We start from the raw sequence: 24,737 nt of genomic DNA on the forward strand, positions 1-24,737 counted from the left end.
CCTTAACTGCTGAACCATATCGCTAGTCCCTCAAAGGTTATTCTTACAAGACATAAATCACTTTGAATATGACTAAGTTATTCAATGTGATGTTGCAGTACAACATCATGACCTACTGATGAGATTGAGATGCTTCATTCAATTTGGGAGAAGTTCCTAGGCGATATGCCGGAATGCTCATGTTTCAGCATCAGTAACCCCATTCACATGCCAAAGACGTGGTCAGGGACATCTTCAGAGCCACACTTGATTAACTGAGCAACTGAAAGTCGGGTATTCCTAAAGAAACATAATCATCGTCTCTTGCCCCTTAGCATGATTCCAGTTTCAACTGCTGCTTGGCTCAACAGACCGGAGTTTGGAGCCGGTACAATTCATCATATCTTTATTATCGCTCTACCATTGAGATAGATACATCATCAGGGTTTTAGGAACAGAAAGGGATGAACACACAATACTTCATGTCTTTCACAAATATAGGTTGTGATAAATCATTACTATAAACCACTGAAATACAAGGCAGAGTGTAGAAAACGCTTAGGAGAGAAGTCAGATGCTGTATCTATTCGAGTAAATCAAGCGAGGCTCCATGGAAGATGTGCCACGTTAATGTGAATATCACAGAGGGTGAGAGGGACAAACACATAGGCGTCAGTCACAACGACTGCATTCTACGTGCTTCAGTGGAGGAATGCTGTGGGCGCTATTTTCATAGTCGTAAATAATCAGTTGGGGGGTGTGGTAACGCACCCCTATAATCCTAGCACTTGGGAGAGTAAGACAGTAGGATTGTAAGTTCAATGTCGGCCTGGGCTATATAGTGAAATTCTGTCTCAACCCCCAACCTCTCTGCTTCCCAAACAGAACAGACAAGTAATAGCATTTGAATGGAGCATGCATTGCGTGTAATGGAAAATGAGTGTAGGAAGTACATTATGCCCATAATGGATATTGCAGAACATTTGACGAGTGGCGAAGGAGTGACATTTAATGTGTCCTTCTCCCAAGCCAGCAAGCCATACATCTGTCTGCATGTGAAATAAGATATTAGAAATCCAAGTCTGGGCCAAATTATGAAAAGTCATTCTTGCTTAGTGTAGTTGATATCTCTTTTAACCTGCCTCTACAGCTTCCTTTCTTTCACCATTCATTCCTGAGTTAAACTTCCATCTAATCCCATTTCCAGTGAAGAGTGACTGATAATGACACGGGGACTGGTGGAGGAGGCAGCAGTTTTAGGCAGCATGCCCACAATGTCTGGGAAACACTGAAGTGAAATGCTTTAGGACTCTAAAGAATTATGTGTGTTGGTCGGTGTGATGGTTATTTTTCATCGTCCCTAGGAAACACACTGTGGGTGTGCCTGTGTGTGAGGGTGCTTCCAGGGAAGATTAAATGAAGTGGAAAAGCCCACCCTGAATGTGGGTAACACAATCCCATGGGGTTGGGGTCAAGACTGAATAAAACAGAGAGAGCCAAGCTGAGCACCCACATTTCTCTCTGTCTGCTTTCTGTCTGTGGATGAACTATGACCAGCTGCCTTATGCTGCCTCACATCCTTCCCAACATTATGAACTGGACCTTTATATCATGATTCAAAATAAACCCTTCCTTCCTTAAGGTGCCAATGTGGCTCATGGTGGCCATTGTTTCTAAGTGACATCCTGAGTCAGAGTGTTGAGGTCTCAGGACAATCCATTCCCTGCAATGGAAATTTCTCACCACAGAGGTGCCATGCCCAGCACTTATGCTGTCTTCATGAATGAATGGAGGGGCATGAGGCAGGATAGTGGAAATATTCTGTAACTAGACCTCAGGGAGTTCTTCATTGCAGAAAGAGAACTCCATCTGACTTTTCACATTTGTTTACAAACTAATAAGAAGAAATAGGTACGTGAATATTTAGAGGGATTTTATCACATTAAAATCACACAAAGAGGCATAGATGACATCCTCCCTAAAATGCTGAGGCTTAGAAGAATGCCAATTCACAGACTGTAGGCCTCCTACAGGTGGCCCTCTGGTAGTCCTTTTCATGACTCCTATCCAGTGCAGGGGCCAGTGGACAGGTGTGGGTTGCAGATGGATGACTGGCAAGGGAACTGTGGACCTGCATCCTCGGTGAGCTCCACGAGGTGGCATTCTGTCAGGAAGATGTTCCGTTGGGCAGGTGGCCTCCGTGGGTGGTCCTTGGAGTGCCACCATCGGCAGGAAGGGGAGACCACATTCCAGAAGGCTGCCCGGAAGCGCCGAGACAGTAGGTTATAGATAATGGGGTTGACAGCTGAGCTCAGATAGAAAAATACACCTGGAAACAGAAGATCAAAAAGACATGCTGAGTGGAAATGGAGGCACAGTCTTGGTAACAAAGACCTGGGATCCCCATGATTGCCTCTTGTGAAAGAGATGGTATGTACATGGCACTAATCGAGAATACAAAACGCTCTGAAGAGATTGGCCACCTGTGTGTCCAGGAATCAAAAGCAGGAAGATTAAAGGGCTTGGGAAAATTCAGGCTGACATGGATCTCTGAGATGTTTAGTAACTTTCTTTCATCCCAAGTTGTTTAATTAAAGAGAATGGTCCCATAGCACTAACAAGAGATGCATAACTACCAGAGAAAAAAGATTTTTTTTTTTCTGACTGGATTTTTACTTAAATCTATAATTTGAAACCACAAGCAATGGAGGAACAGTAAATCAGTCAGGACTTGGTCCTTACTGAGAATCCTTATAAAATTAAAAAGTTCCTCACAGAAATATCCCCCAAATTTCCTTGCCTTACCAGCCCTCCTTTTCCTTAAAAGCTCTTCTACTTAACCAAGTAACTATCTTTTAGCATTTATTTTGTCCACCCAATGGTTTTTGCATTGTCTTTCCCTGTTGGTTATATACCCACTCTTATTTTATTACTACACACTATTTTATTTCTCTAAGGTCTCCAGGAAGGATAAGGTTAGAGTCCTGGCCGTCTGCTGTTCTGGGACTTTAGACAAGCATGACCACCTCAACTTGTTCCTCTGTAAAAAAAAAAAAAAAATTGGAGAATGGCTATTCTAGCCAAGCCCATGTCCCTAGGTGACTATGATTTTAGCAGTGAGGCACCTTCCCCACAGGGCATGGGCATGGCCCAGAGCATGAGACAACTCACAGGGCTCATGTTGTTTTCACTGATATGGCTCAGGACAGAACCAGTGCCACACAGTCTGTGTGCAGAATGGGCAGGGAGAAATATGAAAAAAAAAAAAGGGGGCATTACTCTGTACTACCAGTTCAATTACTGATCAAATGCTTACTACCAGGAACGTCAAAGCACACTGGAAGGCAATGAATTTAGACTGTGTTCTCCAAGTTCCTGGAATAACATTTCAGAGTCCGTCAAGATCTATGGCAAAGTGGTGTGGTTACCTTCAGGTCACCTGAACAAACCACCCAACCAGAAAGGGCTGACGGGAGGCAAGTGTTAACTCTGACTTATGGTCTCAGAGAGAAGCTCCATGATGGCAGGGGAAAGATGGTAGACAGAGGCTGGGCATGACACCCCAGGCCTGTCCCAAGCAATACACTTTCTCTAGCAAGAGGCCACCTCCCAAATTGGCATCAGGTGGGGACCAAGCATTAAAAATAAATGAGTTTACAGGGGACACCTCATTCAAACCACCTCACTAAGCTAACAACTCAGTCCCAAATAAATGATGTAATATTGGCAGCCATTCTAGAGCAGTTGTTCTGTTATCAAAGTCACAGTGGCATAAACAGATTGTGATGGTGATGAGTAAGCAGGCGGGATTGACTGACACCAGCCAGACTTGAAATGGGTAGGAGGAGGCAGGCAATGAAGAGAGGAAGAGGACACTGTGGGCAGAAGACACAATGGGCTATAAGGGTTCAGGACAGCTAAGACTACACTGTACAGGCGAGTCCAAAGAACTTTCTCTTGACTACTTACTTGGATGAGTGAAGAGTCCATGAGAAATGTTATCACATGGGGAGAGTAAAGGTACAGAAAAGGCCTTTTCTAAATGGCTTAAGAGGCTTGTACCTCACATAGTTTACAAAGTAGGGGAGGGGAGGTGGTGCCCTCATAAGATAATATTCGCAGAGCTGCAGTGTGGTGAACCTTAAGGTGGTGACCTTGGAGAACTTTGAGACGTGCAATTAACCAGCTGAGTCTCACGTGGTCTTGGAGTATTTGATAATTTATTCGATTGCACTCCATTGTCTCCTATGAGCAGGAAGGATAAGCTAAGAGCTGTAAATATTTCTGAGATGTGGACCCAGATGCTAAATAGTTTCACACAAACGTACTCATGTCCAGTTCTGACCATACAAAAGCAGCTTGTTGCATACAAACAGGGGCGGGGGCAGGAAGAGGGTCACATACACAGAGTTCAGCATGCATCATGCTGTTGTCTTTGCTCTGTCTGGAGGTTAGGTTGCCTAGGTTCATCTTATCCTTTCTCTTGGGTGATGTTTTTGATTGTGTAGAGTCCATAGATAGTGAAGAGCAGGAGGGGGACAGAGGTGCCCTCCGTCTAAAGCCACTGGTCACACTGACTGCAAAGCAAGGTCTTGGGTGAAGAGTTTCTGCTCCATTGCACTAGAGAGACCCGGAACTAGAAATTCACTGATGTGGGCTTGACCTTGTTTTAACCATTTTACCTTTGGGCATTTTTTTTTTTTTTGAAGTATATTCTTGTTGGAGCCCAGAGTAACCTGGGACTCACTCTGTAATCCCAGGCGGGCCTGGAACTCATGGTGACCCTCCTACCTCTGCCACCCAAGTGCTGGGATTAAAGGTGCGCACAACCACACCTGGCTTGAATCATTTATTTTTAATGAAACTGTTACTTTGGCCATAAAATATTGACGATGACAATGAGAGTAAGTACTTACTTATCAACTTCTTGTGATGCTTCTAGAATGCTGTGCTATCTGACAACTTGGATCTCTTTACCACTTAATGTCTTATTTCTTCTTAGCCATCAGCACATGATGTGTCTGCAGCAGGTTTCATTACCATCTTATAGCTGAGTGTTCTAGAAACTACAGTTCACTTGGAATATTAATGAGGGGAATGAGGTACAATCTGAGGTGCTCTGTGGCCTCACCAGTTGTCAGTGCATTCTAGGTTGCCCTTGACGACAAGAAGGAAAGTAACATGAAAGAGACCTGTGTGGCCCCTTGAGGACCCCTTGTTTGCCCTTCACCCTACTGTGAGTGTTTACGGGAATGATGTTCACTGAGTTAAGGACTAACTCTATGGCATTGCCACTGGAAAGAAAACTGAAGGAATTACCTCCTGTCTACTGTCCTGTGATGATTACAAAGGGAGCTCAGGTTTTCCATACAGTAGCCTCTAAAACAGGCCACTGCTTCCCTTGGACCAGTGACATAGCTACTCTTCGAATCAAATTAAAATCCACTGCTTTCCTTACGGCAAGGATGATAGATCCCCATAAGGCCCTGGCAGAATGAAGACAGAGCGGCGGTTACCTGGACACTTACGAAAGCAAACCTGCTGAGCTTTTACCTGACACCACGTGGGTGAGGTTGAACACAGTGGCCAGGGGCTCCGTCCATTCCTCCACAAAGCTGAAGAAGAGCCGCTCAACATGGAAGGGAGTCCAGCAGACAGCAAACACGAGGACCAGCACAACTGCGAAAGGACGGAAAGTGGGAGAGTACACAGCATTTCGTTTCTCCTATCAGTTTCTCCTGCAGCCTACTGCAGACAGGCTAGATCTCAGAGACGTAGGCTATTCAAACAACAGAATTGATTGCTTAGGCTGGGCATGGTGGTGCACGCCTTTAATCCCAGCGCTTGGGAGGCTGAGGTAGGAGGATAGCTGTGAATTCAGGTCCCTCTGAGACTACATAGTGAATTCCAAGGTCGGCCGAGGCTAGAGCAAGACCCTACCTCAAAAAAGGGGGGGCTGGAGAGATAGCTTAGCAGTTAAGTGCCTGCCTGTGAAGCTTAAGGACCCTGGTTCGAGACTCGATTCTCCAAGACCCACGTTATCCAGTTGCAAAAGGGGGCACACGCATCTGGAGTTTGTTTGCAGTGGCTGGAAGCCCTGTGCGGCCATTCTCTTTTTCTCTCTCTCCCTCTCTCTCTCCCTCTCTCTCTCTCTTCCTCTTTCTCTCTGTCAGTCACTCTCAAGTCAATAAATAAAAATAAACAAAAAAAATTTAAAAAAAGAATTGGTTGTATAGGATCTATGATTGGTCATATGACTGTACAATAATTTTTATATGTGTCTTATTTCAAATATTTAAGAGAGTGCCAAATATATTTCAAAATTCCGAAAACATTTTATTGTGGAAAATGAGATATGTTCCCAGTAGTAAACTATTAGAACCAAAGAAACTGAGTGGATCTGTAAATGGTTGGGTTAGAGAAGTTGGAACTGCTAAATGTATGGATTTGTCCTATTGTTGGGTTTGGGCCTTAATTTCTCCCAAATACTCATGTAATGAAGGCTTAATGAGTTGATGGAAGCTCTAGAGTCTTAGGTAAAAGAAGCAGGCATGGGGGTATGCTTTTGAATGGGAAATTGGGATCTGATCCCCTCTTTTCCTCCCTCTGCCCTCTTTCTTTCTATTTTCTAGGCATGAGGTAAGCTATTTTGCTTATTCTGCTTACAGGCACCCAGTTATGCTCACTCAGCTCACCTCAGCCCCAGAGCCATGGGCCAGCCAACCATTGATTGAAGCTTCTGAAACAATGAGACCAAATGACACTTCTCTCCTTCTAAGTTGTCCATTAATTCATGGTGATAAATCTTAGAGATTTGTCAACATGACTTAATATAAGCTGCTGAGGTCAAGGTCGCTGTCTGTCTCTTTTTGCATCTTGGCCATCATGTGGCCATCCCTCCTCCCCAACTACATACTCCTGCTGCCTTGATGGTTCTGTCTCACAACAGGTGTGCAGACAACTCGATCCCAAGATGGACTGAAACCTCTGAAGTGATGACCAAAAATAAAAGTATTCCAGGTTACTGTTTCTCAGGGATGTCATCACAGCAATGGTCATAATTAGAAGTTTCTCAGAATTTGATCATTTGAAATTCTGTGATGGGTGAGGGAGAAGAGAGGAAGATAGAATACAATATTGCTTTATAGGTATCATTTTGAGTGGGAAAGGATATGGCTGTTATAAATTGTTTATTACTCATTTCTCATTTTCTGCCTCAAGATAGGTGTTCCATTGGTTTCTCGTTGGGGCATTGAAGCCCCACAAAGACAATAGGTTATTCTTTTTGTTTTTCTTGTATGAAGTTTTTACATGCTTTCTTGGCTGGTAAGGGGCTTACAATTTACATCAAGGACACTTAATAGGCACTAGGGGAGAGATACAGGTGTAAAAATAAGGGTATAAATGCAAGAAGATTACCTATGAAGTGATAAATTTGAACTGAGTGTTGGGCACATGGTTATGATTTTATACCTGGATAAGTGAACACAGTTGGAGTTTTCATAGCAAGCAGTCAGTACCTTTATTTCATATTTCCAATTAAAATCACTGAGAGTAAGCTGTCTGCCTGTCTGGGGAGGTTCCAGGAGTATCTAGAAAATCCTTACCTTTATCACACAAGAAAAACTTCTCTACCTGCTCAGTTATGCATATAATTCCTGATAAAATGGAACCCCATCTTAGGGAAAATGTTTTGTATTTAATTATTGGACCATTTAAATTATCTTTTCCTTTTGTGTGATACAGCGGATTGAATGTAGGGTCACACATATTCTTGGCAGGTGTGCTACCACCAAGCTTTTGGTGTTGAGACTTTAATATAAAGAACATTGAGAGTTTAATGACTAGATTATGATCAAAGAGAGAAGGAGGGAAGTAATGAAGATATGATGTTTCTTCACAAGAGCCAAGTGCCAAGAAGGGCTGAAATATCTCCAAGAAAATTATTATTAGTCAAAAAGCTTTATGTTTCATGTGCATATCAGCCTTAGGGGTTCCTTTCCTTCACACCTTAAGTTTTGATTTGGGGTGTGTATGATAAATCTAATTTTCTGCATCAACAACTCTTCTAGGTTTACTTATTATTAATAGCATTCTTTGAGGAGAGGATTGATCAGAACCTGGATTCTTGAAACATTTTTTTTTTTCAAAAAGCATGATATTGATTTTTTTTTTTGTTGTTGTTGCTGCTGTTTTGAAGGGTTGTGAGGATAGCTGGCAGATAGCCTGCTCTCTTCTAGTTATTGTTGTGACCAGTATAGGCGAGCTGTGCTGTCTTGATACATTACTTAATATCATAGGCGGAATGACGGCTAAGAGATACTCTTGGCCAACTATTCTTAGTCTGGAATTGAGCAATCCCAGGGCAACTGTGTGGGCACATATTCATGAAGTGGTTGTGTGTTGTGGTGTGTGTGTATTTGTCGGTGGAGAGCCCACAGCTTGTACCATGTATTTAAAGAAACTCATGTCACAACAAGTTAAGAAACCACCTGCTGGGCTGGAGAGATGGCGTAGTGGTTAAGCGCTTGCCTGTGAAGCCTAAGGACCCCGGTTCGAGGCTCGGTTCCCCAGGTCCCACGTTAGCCAGATGCACAAGGGGGCACACGCGTCTGGAGTTCGTTTGCAGAAGCTGGAGGCCCTGGCGCGCCCATTCCCTCTCTCCTTCTATCTGTCTTTCTCTCTGTGTCTGTCGCTCTCAAATAAATAAATTAATTTAAAGAAAAGAAGCCACCTGCTTACAGTGTGTAAATGCTCAGATATGATTTATCATTTACCACTTGGAATATGTTCCAACATATGTAACTTACCACATTTTGAATGTTTAAAACACAAAATAAACAAAGCAGGAAAGTCCTAGAAGCTTGTCGGAAATAGGAAGAACAGATTAGGATATTACATTTCAGAGAAATTTTAGCTTGACCATAGCACCATGGTGCCAGTAATGAACACAACTCTTTTACTCTTAGACAATAGACAAAACTAAATGTGGAAATAAAATGAGGGCTTACACAGCATCCTTGTGACCGATTTTCTGGAAGGTCTGTGGATATTTGTTACCACTTCATCTGCCTCGAGGGCTTCATCTTTCTTCAGCTGAAAGAGAAGCAGAAAAAGAGAAAAGAGGGAAAGCATAGGGCTGGAGGGGTTAGGAGCACTTCCTGTGTAAGCGCAGGACCTCAGGGGACCTAAGACTGCTGGACTTCAAATATCCAGATCCTACTGAGAACAAATAGCCATGGCCATGCATGCCTGTGACCCCAGTCCTGCAGGGAAACAGAGACAAAAAAAAAAATCTTTAGAGCCCCACAAGCTCAGGAATCAAAGGGACTGCTCAAAAACAAGACCAGAGGCTGGAGAGATGGCTCAGTGATTAAGGGTGCATGCTTCCAATGCCTCATGGCCCAGGTTCGATTCCCCAGCACCCATGTGAGCCAGATGCACCAAGTGGCACATGCATCTGGAGTTTGTTTGCAGTAGCAAGATACCCATATGGGTGTGCCCATACCCTCTCTCTGATTCTCATTCTCTTACACTTTCTCCACACTTGACTCTGTTGGCAAATAAATAAAATATTAAAGAAAACATGACCAGGAGGAAGAGTGATGGAGTGGGACATCTGATGTTACTCGCCAGCCACCACAGGCAGGTGACCTCTGTGCACTAGAGCACACGGGGTACTCCAAGAGAGCACCCGTGTATGCATATTCCACCCACATCACATCACACACACACACGCATACACACAAGCAAAAGTTCATTTTAAAATAAATGAACGCAGCAGAAAAGGAAAGGATACTTCCCTCCCCTTATATTCTGAGATATTCTGGACACAAAAAGCCAGCACTTAAAGAAATGTAAGAATTGTTAAATTCAGCTGGGCGTGGTGGTGGCACATGCCTTTAATCCCCGCACTTGGGAAGCAAAGGTAGGAGGATCGCTGTGGGTTTGAGGCCACCCTGAAACCACATAGTGAATTCCAAGTCAGCCTGGGCTAGAGCGAGACCCTACTGCAAAAAAAAAAACAAAAAAAAAAACATTCTGCTGGATGTGGTGTCTCATCTAGCTGACCTAACTCAACTAGAAAGGAGATTGTATGCAGGGCACATTCTGTAGAACCCTGGGTCTGTCATATATTAATAAATATTTCATGAAAAAGTACTGAATTCTGAAATTTTAAAACAATTCCTTACTTTTCCATACATTTATTCACTAATGTACTTATTATGAGGTATCTATATAGTCGAGTCCCTGAATTAGAAAACAAATATAGACACTATTGTCGCATGAAGGTGACAGTCTTCCTTAAGGGACTGCTCAGGCTCCAATGTATTCAGGAAGCCACACATAGCTTCAAGGAACATAATGTATCGCTGTCCCCACTTTCCACATCCATGTCGCCTAGCCCTATGTCAGTGAAAGGGGAGTGGTGCATGTCTTTGGCCAAATGATGCTCTCCCAAATTCTTTTCCTCTGATTACCACATATCATATCATATCATATCATATCATATCATCATATCATATCATATCATATCATATCATATCATATCATACAATAAGCATAATTTGGGGTACATTGTTTGCCTAGTATCACTGATAAAACTGTCTCTTTAAATATAAACATTAAGATTTCTTTATCCTAATTAACATATGTAGCATTTCTTGACTCACCATTTGAAAGTTTGTAGTGCCAACATGACCTGCACATTTAATCTTTCCTACCCTGTTTGAGCCCAACATGTTCCTGAAGATCTTGGCACACCCTTATTCCATTGTTCTCTTGTTCTGAACTCATAGCACTAAAGAGAAGTATTATCCACCTCGTTGCATCAATTTTTCTTGTCTTAATTTAATTTTTTGTTTGTAGGAATGTTGAGCCAGATGAAGGAAGCTTTAGGGGCCTCTGACAAGCTCCCCTCACATGTCTGGAAGTGCGTGCAGAATGCATCCACCTGCTACTTCTCCAGCATTTACCCCTCCCTCGCCTGCCGACTGTACCCTAATTCTCTCTTAGGCAGTTTACTCCTTCCCACACTTTGCCATTAGTTTGGCTTGTGTATTAGTTCCTTCACTTATTACTGTGACAAAATGCCTGACAGGAAGCAACTCAAGGAAGGCGGGTTTATTTGGGGTCACAGTATGGCCCACCGTGGCAAGGAAGGGTTAAGGGCAGCTCTCACTGTGGGGCCTGAAATAGCAGTCACACTGCATCCACCATCGGGAAGGAGAGGTGGTGCCAGCGTTCAGCACCTTGTGCAATCCGGGGACCCAGCTCATGGGGTGGTGCAGCCCACATTTATGGTGAGCCTTCCCCCTTCAGTGAAACCTCTCTGCAAATACCCTCACTGGTACGCCTCGAGTTGGGTTTCCATGGTGATTTTAAATCCTGTCAGGATGACAATGAAGTTAAACATTACAGCTGGGGATGACCCTGACTCCAGTCTATGGTATTGTCCCTAAATAACCTGTCTTATCAGATTACCCTGTCTTGCAGCCACAGTGATTAGATAATTGGAGTCAATGAGATTTCAAACTTCAGATATTTGCCGGTGCTTTACTTCTGGGAATGGAAATTTCATTTGTTATTGGCATGGCCAAAGGGAGCCTTCTTCACTGCATAGGACGTCTGGAATTACAAAAGCTACCTTTTGCCACCATGAAAGAAAGGGCTTGTTGCCACAAGTGGGCTGCTGTGAGGTGTTCAAGAGCCACAGGAAGCAGAACAAAGGGCAGGGAGCCAGCTCAGGAGTTAATGACCTTAGGCGCATTGTTGCATTAACCGCACCCACAGCTACATCCCTCCTGCACTTCAGGTCTATGCCCTCCTTCATATTTTGTCGCATTGCATTGAGAGCCCTTCCTCAGAGGTGTCAAAAGTCCTGACTGGTGGATGGAAGCCATCAAGTGGAAGAAAAACTAACATTATTCTATGAAGCCTCATGGCTCTATTTGGGTCAGACCACTGAGTTGGAAGAAATAGATGCAAATTCATGGTGAGTAAGAAGTGGGTGCAATGGTGAGCCACACTGGAATACGCTGGTAAAGGAACAAAGAGCTTCTGAGGATGCATGGAATTATGAAGGAATATTTCACAAAATGTCTTCAAGATTAGATGACAGAAGAATGGATCATTAAACCTAACTCCGAAGTTTAAAAAAATCCATATTCTATCTCAAATAAATGTATACACTCCCTTAACACACCAACACTATATAAGCATATATGTATATTCCTTATAGTCGGCACCACATGGGTCCTAAGCACCCACTTGAATGATGAGTAAGTCCAGCCATCTGTCTCCTAAAGACATTGGTACTCTTTGTGTAAACCCTATGTTCTCATAAAGCAAGGAAGTAAAAGTCCCATGTGGGCTGGAGAGATGGCTTAGCGGATAAGGCACTTGCCTGTGAAGTCTAAAGACCCAGGTTCGATTCCCCACATAAGGTAGATGCACAAGGTGACAATGCATCTGGAGTTCGTTTGCAGTAGCTAGAGGCCTTGGTGTATCCACTCTCATTCTTTGTAATAAATGAAACTTTACTTTAAAAATTCCTATTTGGAGCCGGGCGTGGTGGCGCACGCCTTTAATCCCAGCACTCGGGAGGCAGAGGTAGGAGGATCGCTGTGAGTTCAAGGCCACCCTGAGACTACAGAGTTAATTCCAGGTCAGCCTGGACCAGAGTGAGACCCTACCTCACAAAACCAAAAAAAAAAAAAAAAAAAAAAAAAAATTCCAGTTTGGTTTGACCCACTAGAGTCACTCAGAACCTGAATGAGATGAGAGAATTCCACAGTCATGTAAGAATCGACGGAAGGAAGCTCAAAGTGGTAAAATCTAACGCTGGCAGAGTGCTTGTCTTGGTACCTGGCATGTGATTAAGTGAGTGATAAATTATTGTTGTTATTGTGATTCTGATTATTGTCCTGAGTCCTTTCAAAAGAAATGCCAACTAACTTTTCAGGGAACAATTATTTATCTATTTATTTGCATTTGTGTCATGCTTATGTGGGTTTCTAAGTCCTTTCAAGAAAAAACAAAACAAAACAAAGCAAAACACTCTTGCACAAGGGGACACATGCATGTGGAGTTCGTTTGCAGTGGCTGGAGGCCCTGGTGCGCCCATTCTCTTTCCCTCTCTATCTGCCTCTTTCTTTGTCTGTCACTTTCAAATAAATAAATAAAAATAAACAAAAAATAAAAATAAAAAACACTCTTTGGCTAACTTGGCTGCACTTGACAAATGCAAAGGAGCAGTCTAATATATGTTCAAAATCAGAGCCATCATCGGCTTGTCAGCATCCACACCATCAGCATCAGCATCAGCATCAGCATCACCAACATCAGCATCACCAACATCGTCAGCACCAACATCGTCAGCATCAGCATCACCAACATTGTCAGCATCATCACAAACATTGGCATCACCAACATCATCAGCATAAGCACATCTTAGAAGTCCATCTTCGGTTCAATCAGCCAAGGCTTTTAACTTTTCCACATTCTGAAGAATTATAGTTACTGTATGATGCAGTTATTCCATTATTTGATTTCAGTCTATAGTTAAGAATAATAAAATAATGGGATAGTAGCTGCTTCTTGACTGGGTTTGATAATTCTGAATGTTCAGGTCTATACCCCCAAGGAATAATTTGCTTAAATCAAGCATTAAGCAGTCATTTCATATCCTTCTTTCCATGAGCCGCTGCCTCTCAAGTGCAGTTTGTACCAGAAGAAAACCACTTGTCAAACGTTACTTACTTGGAAACATCTTCGAATTATAATGACCCAACTAATTAGAGGAAGAGTGAACATGAAATGTTGTACGCACACTGTACAATGTTGCACCAGGATTCAATGTGACGGACACACAGGCTGGAATCGAAACCATTTGCCTAGTTAATATTAAATGCAGTTTTCATATTAAATAGTTTCATTTCCTTACAAGTGCTGGCCAAGTGTTCAGCTCTCAGGATGCACATGGCTTCTTTCCTGCTTCTCTAGCCCTGTTCTTTATCAACACCAGCCTTGATGGCTGTGGAAGGCAGAGGTGCCCAGAGTCAGGCACCTCTTCAGACGTTCCGAGACAGTCAATGATGCACATGCCATTAGGATTGCTTGGACATCTTCAAATTATGTAGATCAAAAGGATCCTTTGACACCGCCTTTCTAAGCCATCTGTTTTAAAGGCAGAAAGGCTGAAGTCTAGTAATGAGGCAAGTTATTTACCCCTCTCCCTACACTCTCCTGAGCTCAGTCTAGTTGTGGAAAAATAAATTAACTGACGAATCTACAGCATTGAATTATAAATTGTAGGGGAGGAAAATCACTGGGAGTCCTGGGTGCCTACAACAGAGATAGGAGCAGTGAGTGAGTCTGGAGAGTGCTCCGACTGTCTGTGATGTGAGTAATGTGCAGCATACACAAGAGCAGGCTAGGGAAAGGGAGGAACACAGATGTGGGCTGCAAGAATGCTGCCAACCCAAAGGTACAAAGCCCTTGAGGCAGTGGCACAATGGGTAGCCTACTCTGGACTTCCAGGGTAGAGATACTTCAGTCCTCCTAGGAGGGGCTGTCAAAGCATGTAGTTCCTCTGGCATACAGGGCACTGCCTCATCCTCTCAGGCACGAGATGCCGTTCGTTGCAAAACACACACACACACACACACACACACACACACACACACACACCTTCTCACTTCTTGTCTGAGCTGCTGACAGACCCTGATGCAGTCTCTGTGGATTTATGACAAAATGAAACCCAGAGTAACAGGTTGGATGGATGCATACATCCCACTCAGCTTTGAGTGTTTTCCCCAAATCACTCAACATGTCTGATTATTTGACGTTGAATGGTATGACACTGATTGATTCCTGGTACGGGGAGACCTCATAGGTTTTGTGATGTTTGACAATATGTTGAAGGCTTTTCCTTGTGACGAGATGCACAGGACATTCTAAGGATATAGCACTGAGCAGGTCTTGGGTGACATATTTCTCTGGAAGCATGGAGGCTGGTGCCTAGGAGGAAACTGCCATACCTGCGCCTCCGTGTCTGCGGTACCTAAATTGTGTTCTTTCTATTCAGGCCTGCATGTTCATTGCAGGGACAGCAAGCAATCAAAAGACCAAATCACCTTTCTCAGAACTGCACTGGCACCGGACACTGTGTCAGGACTCACATAATAGATGGTTCCAGAGCCACCAGGAAGGCTGAGGGTGGGTTTATTTTATTTCTTCTTTCATTTACAACTCAATTTGTTCCCATGCAGAGTCCCTCTCCCTTTTTTTTTTTTTTAAAAGAAATCACTGGCTGTTAGAGTCTGAAGAAGCCTTAGATACAATCCGACGTGACCTTTCATTTTATAAATGAGAAAAGTAATTTTAGGAGAATCCTGTGGCTTGCCTGAAGGCATATTTTATGGCAACCAAGGCCCCGGGAGTCTAATGGTTCCATGACTGTTCTCTACGTGAACCACCTCTTTAAACAAATGTAAAACTAGAGTCATAAGGATTTACATGCATGAACTTGGGTGCAGAACATAGTAGGGATTATATACTCACTCCCACTGTTGTGAAAAGTAGATTGCGTCAGCAAATTTAGACCCAGAGAAAAGTAAAAACAAAGCAAACAAACAAATAAAAAAACCTAAAAGACAGGCTAGAGAGATGGCCCAATGGTTAAGGGCACTTTCTTACAAACAACAAAGCACGCCACTTTACCACAGTACTCATGGGCAAGGAAGCTGTCATTATAAGATGCATTCAAACTAAGTGATAATTTCCCCTTGAACTTAGTAGTCCCTTACACTTTCTTTTGCTCCAATTTAGGAGTTCTATTTTTATTGTCATTTCTCAATCTATACCTTGGGTCTCTCTCTCTCTCTCTCTCTCTCTCTCTCTCTCTCTCTCTCTCTCTCACACACACACACACACACACACACATAATGTTTAATTGTACAATTCAACCTGATATTTCAACCAAAGATCAAAGCAATGACAAGGAAGTGTTTGGCTTTAAAACTGTATATTTGGGGCTTGGAATGTGGGTCAGTTGGTAATGGACTTGCCTAGCATGCGAGAATCCCTGAGTTCAATTCCCAGAACCTCATAAGCTAGGCATAGTGGCACATGCCTATAATCCCAACATTGGGGACATGGAGGCAGGAGGATCAGAAGTTTGAGAATATCCTCAGCTACATACTGAGTTGGGGGCAAGGCTAGGACACATGAAACCTTGTCTAAAATAAAATTAAATTAAAACTTGGACTATAAAACATGTAGGATTAGCACATGTTATATTCAGCTCCAGCTGGTACAGAGGAATCTTTCAACACAGGCAGTAGATTGGGGGAGCCGGAAGAAACTGCCGAGAAGGGCCCCTCAAAGTGTGGCTGCCTAACCAGAGTACCTACTCTACCGCAGACCTGAATCCGATTTTCCCACGAGCTCTGGTCTCCCTATGACGTTTCCTACTTCACAGAAACACTGGAATAAGTGAGCAAAGATGACAGGAAGAAGCATGGAGAATGAGCTAAGAGAAGTTGATGTGTAGCTGTGTTTCCAATCTGTTTGAGGCAGTCCCCATCTGCTCAAGAGGAAACCAAGCTGAATTTCACTCAGATGTATGCACATGAATGTATGACATCTGCATATACATTTTGTGAACTCTACATATATATGTATATGCATATCTATATGTATATATACAGCGGGAGGAGATGGGGTGAGTTCAAAGGGTGATTCACCCCGAGTTTCTCTTGTGCTATGTCATTCTCTGAGCCCAGCGTCCCTGAGGGAGAGGAGAGGCGCTGCCGCAAGCCAGGGCCCTTGGTTACTCACCCGCAGCCCCATGAGGCAGTAGAGGGCGCTGATAAGGGCCATGGGGAGGATGTAGAAGATGAAGGACGTGGCCTGAATGATGAAATTGTAAACCCACATGGGCTTGGTGACCGTACAGGTGGCAGAGCCCGGAACCATGGATCCGTTGGGAAAGTGCTGGAACTTGATGCCATGCGTGCTGGTGTTGGGCAGAGAGAAGACCACCGAGAAGGCCCAGACGAGGCCGAGGATCCTGAGGGCCCGGCGGCGGGTGCTGTCCAGCTTGGCCCTGAACGGGTGTACGATGGCCACGTAGCGCTCCACGCTGACCGTGGTGACGCTGAGGATGGAGGCGAAGCACACGGTCTCGAACAGTGCCGTCTTGAAATAGCAGCCCACGGGCCCGAGCAGGAAGGGGTAATTGTGCCACATCTCGTAGACCTCCAAGGGCATGCCCAGGAGCAGGACCAGCAGGTCGGAGACGGCCAGGCTGAAGAGGTAGTAGTTGGTGGGGCTCTTGAGGGACTGCTGCCGCACGATCACCAGGCACACCAGGAGGTTGCCCGCGACCCCCACCACGAAGATCAGCGCATAGGCCACGGACACGGGGACGGAGAGGGGGCTGCGCCGGGGCCCGCACAGGTAGGCCAGGTAGTCCTCGGTGCTGTTGAGGTGCCGCACCCGGGGGTCCTCCGCTCCATGCTGCTGCAGCAGGGAGGCATTCTCAAGTCTTTCCATCACTGACATGGAACTCCCAGACCTCCGAGCACCCCAGGCTCAGCCAGGAAGGACAGGAAGCAGAGACTGAGGGAGCCAGGCCACGGAGACGGCCCGAGTTCCAGCCTCCGGGTCATGCTGTTTGGAGTGCGGGCTGGTTTTTTAAAGAACCCTCCCCCGACGCGGAAGCCCCGCCCCCCAGGCGCTGTGGGCCAATGAGCGCGCGTCAGGCTGCACCGTGGGAGAAAACAGCATCTCGCTGGCTGTCTGTCCGCGGGTGAGAAGAGACCCTGGAGCACTGGGCCTGCCCGTGAATTGCAAGGCGTGGTGAGATCAGCTCACACCCACGAGTGCCCGGGGAGTAGGTCTGCCCAGCAGGGACTCCAGGGGGTGTCATGGATGGTGCAGGGTCGCGAGCAGAGTCCCTTTCCCGGTGCAGCATGTCACAGAGGAGAGCTCCAAGAAGTCTCCGGTTATCTTGTTTCTTTAGGAATCAGGGGCTCTCCTCGAGAGAAAGCACGGTCAAGGTAACTCCTGGGTTCTGATGAACTTGGAAGGCTGCAAGCGCACCATCTAGCCTCGCCTAGTAAATGGTATCTTTTTCATCTCTCTGCTGCTCAAAAAAGCAAGCGTGTTTCAGGACCGGCTGTGGAGGATAGAAACTAAGGCAGAGAGTGGAAGTGACTCAAACTCCCCAAGTCAGTCTGTTTCTCTCTCGGTTTCTGTCTTTGCCTCCCTGTCTGGCTCTCTCTGTATTGTTCATTTTATTCTGTTCAACAGCTACTTCTTGGGATTCGCTGTGTGCCTAGTGATGTCCTGTGTCCTGCGGAGACAAAGAACTGCTCTTCTTGTCGCTGTGACATAAAGGAAGGAATTATTTTGGCTCATGGTTCAAAAAGGATATGTTGCAGTTACCTTGAGGTTCTGGAACAAAACACCAGATGGAGAGCAGTTGATGGGAAGAGAGCTTTATTTTGGCTTACAGTCTCAAGGGGAAGCTTCGCCAGGGCAGGGGAAAGCATGGCATGAGCCGAGGATGGGCATCACCTGTGACACAACAGGTGGAAAAGAGCAGCTAAATGTGAGCTAAGCTCTGGCAAAGAGAAGCTGGCTATAACTCCAAAGGCCACTGCCACAAAATCCATCTCCTCCAGTAAGGTTCCACCTCCCAAACTGCCATCTGCTGGGCACCGATCATCCAGGTCACATGAGGTTTTGAGGTACAACCCATCATGATGGGAGAGCACGGTGGCAGACGGGGAGGTGAGGCAGCTCCTCACATGGTGTCCACAGTCAGGAAGCAGAGAGAGAGGAACGCTGGCGCTCAGCTCACTTCCACCTTTGTATTCAGTCTGGAATGTTAGTTCACTGGATGGTGCTGCCCCATCCGGGAGGGCTTTCCTCCTCAGTTATCCCTGTCTGAAAACTCCATCTCTGACTCTGCTGTTCTCCTAGGCAATTCCAGATCTGGCAAGGAAGACCAACCACCACAATCAGTGAACATAAAGCGGGGGTCTGTTCTCCCTGAGCTTTTCTTACAATGAGGATTGCCGAAATTGCACAAGAAAAGTAACTAATGATAGAAATTGATAGTTCATGAAAAATCCCAAAGACAAGTTAATTTCGTTCTGAGTCATGTGGGCTGAGGTATGAGCTACTAAGCAAAGTATGTCCCCAGAAGCTATCAAGCTACCAAGTCAAGGGACCTGAGGCAGACACAAATGGTACTTCAGAAATGTTGTGACGACCAGCGTGACTGGAGCTTCATGAGTGGCCAGAAGAGTACAAGTAATTAGGCGGAAGTAAATGTAGGGGCCGTGGTAAAATGAAGAAACCTTATCATACAACCAACTTAAGAAACTTTGGATCTGATCCAGGGGGAATTCTTTCATGGGTGTTTTGGAGGGAGATTCTAGGAAAAGACAGCATTGGCTTAAGTAATTCTGATAGCAGTGAAGTTTGAAAGGACTTAGAGATTCGTGTGTGTGTGTGTGTGTGTGTGTGTGTATTAGACTACCTGTGGTATGGAATATGCTGTGTGGCACATGCAGATGTATGTGTTGTGAACACATGTAGTGCACTGATGTGCATGTGGATGCCGGAGGAGAGTTTTGGGCGCCCTTCTTTATAGACCATCTCTGTGTTTCCTTGAGAAGGGTCTCTCCCTCAGATCAAAGCTGTTTCTTCGGGGGAGAGGCCATGGTGCCCCAGCAATTCTCCAGTCTTCCCTCCCACCGTGGACTGGTATTACAGACATGCATAGGCAGACCCAGATGTTTATGTGCACTCTGGGGAGTTGAACTCAAGCTGTCCCAGGCCCTACTAATCTTATACCTCAGAGAAGCTTGCTAAGGCTTATTTCTTCTTTCCCATTTATTTGCTGAATCTCATGGTGAAGCCAAAAGACCCAAGATGTAAAATGACTTGTCTAAGAACACAGTGCAGGACAGAATCATCTATGCTGCTGTAACAAATGGCCACTGTGCCTCCATGATCTAGAATAGTGAGGATTATTTCTCGCTCTGTTGGTGTATCACGCACCAATGGAGGCCTGCCCTGGTCCGTCCTCATGCGGAGACCCAGGATGATGGAGCAGCTCCTGCCTGGAATCTTGGCCGAGGGAAGGACAGCTCTCACAGGAAGGTTAGTGTCACATGCCACTTCTGCTCACAGCTCATTGAGCAGGGCCAGTTGGCCACCTCTTTACCGCAGGCTGCCCTACCCTGTGCATCGAACACAGGGGGTGGAGGGACAAGGATATTTGGTGAAGAGCACTCAGTGACTGCAGACATAGGAGAGGCAGAAGCCGGAGCTTTGATGGCATGCTTTGATGTTGAAATCACTACTAACGAACGCTGATGTATGTTTCCAAGGAGACAGAAGTTTAACTGCAAGATGAGAAACCTCGCTGAGTTATAGAGATCTGTAAAACTGTAAGGGTAGAAGGTACAGATGCTAAACGTGGCGCTGGGGAAAGTGCTTCTTCCTAGCTAGAGGGCCGTATTAAGGATAAAAAAGCATCTCTATATTGTGACAGGGTGGTTCTCATGAGACAGGTGGTGCTTAGTGCAGAAGCAGCCACAGCTCAGTGCAAAAAGATGGGTTGGGGGCTGGAGAGATGGCTTAGCGGTTAAGCGCTTGCCTGTGAAGCCTAAGGACCCCGGTTCAAGGCTCGGTTCCCCAGGTCCCACGTTAGCCAGATGCACAAGGGGGCACACGCATCTGGAGTTTGTTTGCAGAGGCTGGGGGCCCTGGTGCGCCCATTCTCTCTCTCTCCCTCCATCTGTCTTTCTCTCTGTGTCTGTAGCTCTCAAACAAATAAAAAAATTAAAAAAAAAAAAAAGATGGGTTGGGAAGAAGGGAGGGACTACAGGTGCCTAATGCAGGTGTGGGCTTTCAATCCTGCTTGTACCTCTTACTGCTTGTTATCCACAAGAAACGTCACTTTGGCTTTGTGAATCTTAGTTATACCCTCAGAAAAATGAATAAAATAGCAATTGTGCCTTCTAGGATTGCAAACAAGAGTTTAGTATTTTCTAATAAAATGTCCAACATAGGACTGGTGTGTGTGGTTCAGGGGCAGGGCACCTCCCTAGCATGTATGATGTCCTGGGTTTGGCCTATCATACTGCAAAAAGTTTGATATCAATTATTGAAAATAAAGCCAGCTGCTTGTAGTGACATACTCTTCTCATCCCAGCACTCAAGACACCAAGGTAGGAGTTCAAGGTCAGCCTACAATTCTAGGTCAGGATGGACTAAAGTGAGACCCTGCCTCAAAACTAAAATGTAGTATTTTAAGACAGGTATTTAACAATAAGGTATGTAATAGGATTACAATAATCAGAATTGAATAATCAGAATAAGTTTAGTTGTACTGAGGTTTAAAAAGGCTATATCTGGGGCTGGAGAGATAGCTGAATGGTTAAGGTGCTTGCCTGCGAAGCCTAAGGACTAGGATTTGATACCCTAGGGCCCACATAAACCAGATGCACAAGGTGGCACATGTGTCTGGAGTTTGTTTGCAGTGGCTAGAGGCCCTGGCATGCCAATTGTCCCTCTCTCTATCTTTCTCTGTCTCTCAAATAAATAAACAAATAAAATATTTTTAGAAAAGGCTGTATTTCAGGCCAGTCTGGTATACCTACTTAGTGCAAGGCTAGTCTAGCCTACAAAGTCAAACTTTATCTTAAGACAAACAAACAACTACTGTTAGAAGCTTTAAAAACGGGGAGCATACTTGGAGCTGTTAATGTGCACAGGACTTCTGGGTTTTCATTGACATTGTGCTAGAAGGAAAGTCTGTTTGCTGCTAGAGAAGTGTGTGGCCATCTGTCCCAGGATCCCCGGAGTGTGGAGCTGCATTTCCCAGCTTCGTGGGGATGGAGGGAGAAATAAGGCGCTCAGTATCCTGTTGGGACTGTTGGTTGTGAGTGGAAACGTTTTGCTTGATGAAAACTCAGGAGTAAGCCACACTCCGGTTTTAGATTATGCTTGGATGATGTCCAAGATTGGAAAGAACTTGTGTGCAAAAAACCTCAGGAGCAAGGCAGGAACCAGATCCCAGTCACTGCAAATCGACGTTCCCTGTACGCCGCCCATCTCGCTAGGTTATGGGTCTGAGCAACACCGCCCACGCAGTAGTAGAGGGAAGAACAGCTGCTCCTTCCACGCGTGCTTCAAGGGCTCCCAGCAGTCTTTCTGCACATCATTCTCACACCAGATGTGGGCATCGCTGGGTGTCTTCATGTTTCCTAGAGCACCACACCTACAGGAGACTCTGACATTTTCTGCTTGGGAATGACAGACATCACTCCATTCACATTAAAGAGAATGAGAGGAACCATCTCACATGTCCGCCACAAGAAAATAAAAATGATTTGCTCAAACACAATTAATGACCGTACATTCTGCCCCATGGATATACAATATTTTTCTTGTTTTTTTTTTTTCCCCTCTTTTCCTTTAAGTAAAATATCTTTCTTCCTGTACTGTGACATTCCCAGACAGTTATGGCTTCAACTTAAATACCATGGCATTCTTTAGAACCGAAATGAGGGCAGAATTCTCCCTCACCACATCTTCCTGGGTGTCCCTTGTCTCAGAGATCTGGAAGCTCAAAGAGTTAAGTCATTTGTTGCCACATATAGGATCCAAGCCATTCATCACAGCCTGTCTCACTGTCAATATTTGGCCCCTGTACAAATGCCACATGGGTGCTTCTCTTCCATATTGAGTTGACATCAGTAAATTGGACTCGATTTTGCTGGTCACTCCAAACTCTCAGTGACTTCAAACTTAAAGGCTTATTTCCTTTTCTGTCACTATGTGTGTTGCTTATGGCTGGAAGGGTTAGGTTTGTATTATACTATGTTCCATATTATCCTGCCCTCCTTTAGAAGTTATGAAAACACTACTTGATGCCTGCATCCAATGTGAGAATTATATGGATAAAAACAATCTGCAGGTAAGGCTTGCTGGACACAGAGGAGGAGCAACCAGGAAAGCCTTGCTGAGTCTGACCTAGTGGGATTTGAGCACGGTAGTGACAAAGCATTACCCAGATGAGTGGGACACCCAGCACCAAGAAGCCACGCATAGGTTTGTGTCTCCCTCTTTCTATATTTGCAGGGGTAGGGAAAGAGAAAACAAAGCAGTAAAACTTCTGGAAAGTCAGGATGGGAACACTGTCTTCTTGGGCTCCACCTTTGTGGAGAATTTCTCCACATCCATTAACACCCTGGATTGAGGCCACAAGGACTTAGTCAGTTAATGGAGTGCAAATGGAGAGGCACTGGGACAGGTGGATAGGCTGGAAGGCAGTCCCACCTGTTCAGTGCTTTTTTTAAATTTTTTTTTAATTTATTTATTTGAGAGCGACAGACACAGAGAGAAAGACAGATAGAGGGAGAGAGAGAGAATGGGCGCGCCAGGGCTTCCAGCCACTGCAAACGAACTCCAGACGCGTGCGCCCCCTTGTGCATCTGGCTAACGTGGGTCCTGGGAAACCGAGCCTCGAACCAGGGTCCTTAGGCTTCACAGGCAAGCGCTTAACCTCTAAGCCATCTCTCCAGACCCAGTGCTTATTTTATAGATACCAACCTGTGACCCCACCTCATGAGAACCTTGGGAATACAAGCTTCTTAGACTGGGGGTTGCTACCTCATGTGGTCTCGTGTAACTAAATGCAGGTGTGGCAAAAACATTGGCAACAGTAGAAGATTCTGAACAGGCAATGACCAAACGTTAATCAGAAATCTTCACAGCTGCCATGGTTTGGACACACGTGGACTCTTGCACATGTCACCCCACATGACACTGACAATGCTGACCCAAACACCTTGAATCAGATTTCAGATCATCGCATGCAATGGCCCGGGATCAATTCCCCAGTACCTACATAAAGGCAGATGCACAAAGTAGTACATGCATCTGGAGTTTATTTGCAGTGGCAGGAGGTACTGGCATGCGTATTCTGTCTGTCTGCTTGCAAATTGTTGCAGTCAGGTTTGCATTGTTGGCAGAAATCACCTGACCAAGAGCAACTTGTGGGGAAAACAGATTTATTTTGGCTTAAAGATTCAAAGGGAAGCTCCATGATGGCAGGGAAAAACGATGACATGAGCAAAGGATGGACATCACCCCATGGCCAACATAAGGTGGACAATGGCAACAGGAGAGTGTGTCAAACACTGGCATGGGGAAACTGGCTATAACACCCATGAGTCCGCCCCAACAATACACTTCCCCCAGGAGGCTTTAATTCCCAAATCTCCATTGGCTGGGAACATAACATTCAAAACACCGAAGTTTAAAGGGGACACCTGAATCAAACTACCACACCAATGAATAATTTTTTAAAAAGAAATCTCCTTTAGTGTTGAGCTCTTAGCACTCTCTGATTTTCTGCTGTGATGAGATTCGAGTCTCCTTTGAGTCTATCACCATCTCCCTGGAGAAGGTTCTTGTGCCAGCGCAGACAGCAGCGATCATTTGACCTACCACTTCCTTGGTCATGTTTCCTGGGTGCTGGTGGATGTGATAGAAATGAATCATCTTGTGCTATTTTTTTCTTTTTTATTGATTATGTTGAGGATCAGACAGAGGCATTTCAATTTTGTTGTGCACCAGTTTTCTCTGTCTTGGACATGATCACTGTGGTCATGACTCATGGCAGCTGTGACCACTGGCAGGAGAGCCTTGGGATGGTGTCTGGTCTA

General features: G+C 45.0%; 1 protein-coding gene across 1 annotated transcript; it reads right to left on the reverse strand.

Annotated features, from left to right (window-relative positions):
* Nucleotides 1-1,074: 1,074 nt before the first annotated feature.
* Nucleotides 1,075-17,634, reverse strand: Nmur2 (neuromedin U receptor 2). Its single transcript, XM_004666503.3, has 4 exons — nucleotides 16,822-17,634; nucleotides 8,991-9,075; nucleotides 5,533-5,658; nucleotides 1,075-2,308 (listed from the first exon to the last, which is right to left on the reverse strand). Exons 1-4 carry the CDS (start codon nucleotides 17,545-17,547, stop codon nucleotides 2,043-2,045), a joined length of 1,203 nt encoding a protein of 400 aa, XP_004666560.2. The 5' UTR covers nucleotides 17,548-17,634; the 3' UTR covers nucleotides 1,075-2,042.
* Between the last annotated feature and the right edge of the window lie 7,103 nt (nucleotides 17,635-24,737).

The sequence above is a fragment of the Jaculus jaculus genome, chromosome 6, assembly GCF_020740685.1.
Source record: "Jaculus jaculus isolate mJacJac1 chromosome 6, mJacJac1.mat.Y.cur, whole genome shotgun sequence".
Classification (NCBI taxonomy): Eukaryota; Metazoa; Chordata; class Mammalia; order Rodentia; family Dipodidae; genus Jaculus; species Jaculus jaculus.